At 73.6% G+C, this 3,668-nt stretch overlaps 1 protein-coding gene across 1 annotated transcript in view; it reads left to right on the top strand.

The window, feature by feature from the left end:
• Positions 1-1,983, top strand: part of AURANDRAFT_65425 (hypothetical protein) — a gene marked incomplete at both ends in the record, with an annotated part of 8,541 nt that extends 6,558 nt beyond the window's left edge. The window contains 2 exons of the mRNA XM_009040283.1: positions 355-1,091; positions 1,292-1,983. Of these exons, the coding sequence (XP_009038531.1) occupies positions 355-1,091; positions 1,292-1,983 (1,429 nt within the window). The remainder of the gene's footprint in view (positions 1-354; positions 1,092-1,291) is intronic.
• Positions 1,984-3,668: the final 1,685 nt, after the last annotated feature.

Below are 3,668 nucleotides of genomic sequence, written 5' to 3'. Positions count from 1 at the left end.
TCCGGCGCCCGACCGCGAGCCGGCGGGCGCCGCGCCGGGCGCCGCCGAGGCCGTCACCATCACGGAGCTCGCCGTCGACGGCGTGGCGCTGGCGAGCACCGACGGCGACCAGCGCCAATGCGGCGCGCCCTACGGCTGCGACGCGCAGCTGTCCTGCGCGGCCTGGCTCGGCGAGGACGACGCGTAGCAGCGCGCCCTCATCATCCTCGTCATCGCCGTCGTTGTCGTCGTCCCGGCTCGCCCCCGCATCTCGACCTAACTTTCGTTCGATTCGTGGTGGAACAACCTTCGAGTTGTTGCATTGATGTCAACATCACTGCATCTCTCCCCTCGCGGTAGCATGTGCGACAATAGCTCTTGCAAGCGCCGTCGGGCCATGCGCGCCGCCGCGCTGCTGTGGTGGTGCTGCGTCCCGGCGACGGGCCTCGTCGCCGGGCGGCGGCCGCCGCCGCGGCGCGCCGTGCGCCGCGCGGCGGCGGCGGAGCGCCTGACCTTCACGTTCGCGGACGTGAACCCGCGCGCGCCGACGGGCCTCGGCGTCGCCGGCGCCCCCAACGCCACGACCCCCTGGCGCGCGGAGCTCTACCCGACGGGCTTCTCGCGCGCCGCCGGCGAGCGCGACCGGTGCTCGCTCTTCCTGCGGCGCGGCGACGGCCGGGCCGTGGACGCGACCTTCACGGCGCGCCTCGTGGGCGACGGCGTCGCCGTCGAGTCCGAGGGCGGCGGCGGCCGCTTCGCGAGCGCGCGCGCGGCCCCCGGCGGCGGCGAGCGGCGCGAGTTCGGGCTGCCGCTCGTCGTTCCGGCGCTCCTCGCGAAATTCCTCGACGCCGAGGGCGCCGCGACCTGCGAGGTCGACATCACCGTCTTCGAGCGGGACCGCGGGGCGGCGCCGCCGCGGGGCGCGTGGCGCCGCGGCGACGCGCGCGCCGCGGGCCTCGCCGTCGGCGACCGCTTCGTGCCGGTCTGGACGAACCTGGACGAGCGGCGGCGGCTCGGCGAGCTCGGCTGCTACGGCGGCGTCGACTTCGTCGTCGCGGGCGTCACGCTCGACGGCGCGGCCCGCTTCGACGTCGCGCCGGGCGCCGAGCTGCGTGGGAAATCAAATATTCAACCCGACTTCGATGTGCGCGTATGCGACCGTTTCGACGCGAGGCTTTCTGCTGTGCTTCGAGAACTCGATGAAAGCAATCGATTCGTCCAAAAATCAGCCGAATCGACTTCGATGTGACCGAGTTAGAGAGTTCTGAAGTTTGGTTGGGATAACCCAGCTCACTGTTTGATTTCCACACAGGCTCCGAGCTCGCGGTCCGGCCGCTCTACCCGCTCGTACCGCGCCTCGAGCGGCCCTGGCCCGCGACGCTGCCCGAGGCCGCCGTGCCCCTCGCCCTGGCGCCGGCGTCCTACACGGCGCTCACCGCGGCGTCGGCCGTCGGCGGCGCGCTCGCGATCCTCGGCTCCGCGGCGCTCGCGGCGGCGGTCTTCGTGTCGCTCAGCGTCGTGCCGACGCGGTCCATGGAGCCCGGCATCGCGCCGGGGGACGTCCTCCTCGTGGAGAAGACGTCGGCGCTCCTGCGCCGGCCGCCGAAGGCCGGCGAGGTCGTGCTCTTCGCGCCGCCGCCGCCGCTGCGCGCGATCGCGAAGATCGCCGACGACCGCGCGCTCTACGTGAAGCGCGTCGCGGCCGTCGCCGGCGACGTCGTCGCCGTCGACGCCGACGGCGGCGTCGCCGTCAATGGCGCGAGGCTGCCGCCGCGGCCCGACGCGTGCGACGAGCCCGACGCGCGCGCGGCGCTCCGGGACGTCCTCGCCCGGGCGCGGCGTGAGGGCCTCGCGCCCGAGGCGGAGTTCGCGCTCCGAAAGGGCGAGATCTTCGTCCTCGGCGACTGCGCGGACGTCTCCGTCGACTCGCGCGTCTGGGGCCCGCTCGACGCCGCCGCCGTCCGCGCGCGGCCCGTCGCCACCGTGTACCGGCGCGGGCGCTAGGGCGCCGTTTCTATGGGAAGCCACATGCCGTGTACCGGCGCTCGGGCGCCGTGTCTATCGGAAGCAAAATATATACAGGTCGGGGTGCTCCTACTCGAGGCCCGCGGACCGCCGCCGCTCCGAGTCGGTCCGCGCGAGCTTGCGCGGCGGCTCGCCGGCGCCGCGCGCCGGCGGCGGCTCGGCGTGGGCCCAGGCCGTGGTCGTGAGCACGGTGCGCGACGCGAGGCCCACGGCGACGCGGCGCGCGACCTCGTCGCCGAGGAAGCGCCGCGCGTCGTTTCCGTCGTACCAGAGCGCCGGCTTCAGCTCGTCGGGCGCGCGGTCGACGACGACGACGTCCGCGGCGTCGCGGAAGCGCACGCTCTTTTTTGGTTGTGTTGCTGATTTGCTGCCGAGCAGTTTCGCGAGGCCCTCGGCGCAGCCCGGCGCGAGCGCGTCGCCGAGGCGGCCGCAGTAGCACGCCGCGTCGACGAAGGCGTCGAAGGGCTCGAAGCCGCGCTTGTCGAGGCTCGGCTGGCGCGTGATGGCGGCGATCGCTGCCATGGCGGCGCAAGGCGACTGCGGCTGCGTGTCGGGATGCAAGGCGACTGCGGCTGCTGCGGTTGCGCGGCTGCTGCTGCTGCGCGGCTGCTGCGGTTGCGGTGCGGTTGCGGACCGAGCTACGGGAGTTTGTGCAGGGCCTGTGCAATTGCTGCGCTGCTGGAAACGCGACGGAAGCGCGACGACGTGCGAGGTTTGTCTCTCAGAAGTGGTCGCCGCAGATTCCGCGCAAAAAATCGCCGGACGGCATCATCGACGCTGCAGTGAGAAGCGCTCTCGCCGCGGCGTCGTCACGCTCACGGGCAGTGATCTGTGAGACCCCTCGGAAGCTCCCCGCGGATCCTCGCGGGCCCCCTCCGTTTCGAGACGCATCACGGGCGGCGATTTGCGCGGCGGCCCGGGCGGCGGCTTCGCGGGCTGTGATCTCCGGCATTTGAGCGCCGGGGAGGCCTCTTCGGCGCGACGCGCGTCGCCCGCCGCCCCCCCTCGACCATGGAGATCGAGTACACCGTGCCGCTCGACAAGCTCTCCGGCGGCGAGCTCCGGTCCTTGCTCGAAGCGAACGGCTTCCCCGGCGGCTCGCGGCGCCTCGGGCGGGGCGACCTCGCGGACATCGCCCGGGGCGCGGGCCTCGAGGGCCTGACGCTCCGGGGCCGCGACGCCATCGACGCCAAGGCGCGCGAGCTCCTCTCCGTCGTCGGCCGGCTCGACCGCGTCGTCGCGTTCCGCCCCGGCGCGAAGCTCGGCCTCGAGCTCAAGCAGGTCGGCGAGTGGGCCGTCGTCATGGCGGCGCCGGCGGCCGTCGAGTCCAAGGTGCGCCTGGGCGACGTGCTCGCGGCCGTCGACGGCGCCGACGTCCTCCTCGAACCCTACGACGACATGTTCCGCCGCGTCGTCGCCGCGACCCGATCGCCCGTGCCCTTCACGCTCACGTTCCGCCGCGCGCCCTTCCACCGGGGCTGGCTCTTCAAGCGCGCGCGGGCCAAGCCCGGCAGGCGGTCGCTCTTCTCCGGCGCGTCGGGCTGGAAGAAGCGCTACTTCGTGCTCGCGTACGGCGTCCTCGCGTACTACGACGCGCCGCCGCTGGACCCGCGCAAGGCGCCCCGGGGCTTCTTTTCGCTCGAGTCGTCCGAGGACCACGCGTG

This window comes from Aureococcus anophagefferens (assembly GCF_000186865.1).
Source record: "Aureococcus anophagefferens unplaced genomic scaffold AURANscaffold_14, whole genome shotgun sequence".
NCBI lineage: Eukaryota > Pelagophyceae > Pelagomonadales > Pelagomonadaceae > Aureococcus > Aureococcus anophagefferens.
This window is presented reverse-complemented; position numbering and strand designations above follow the sequence as displayed.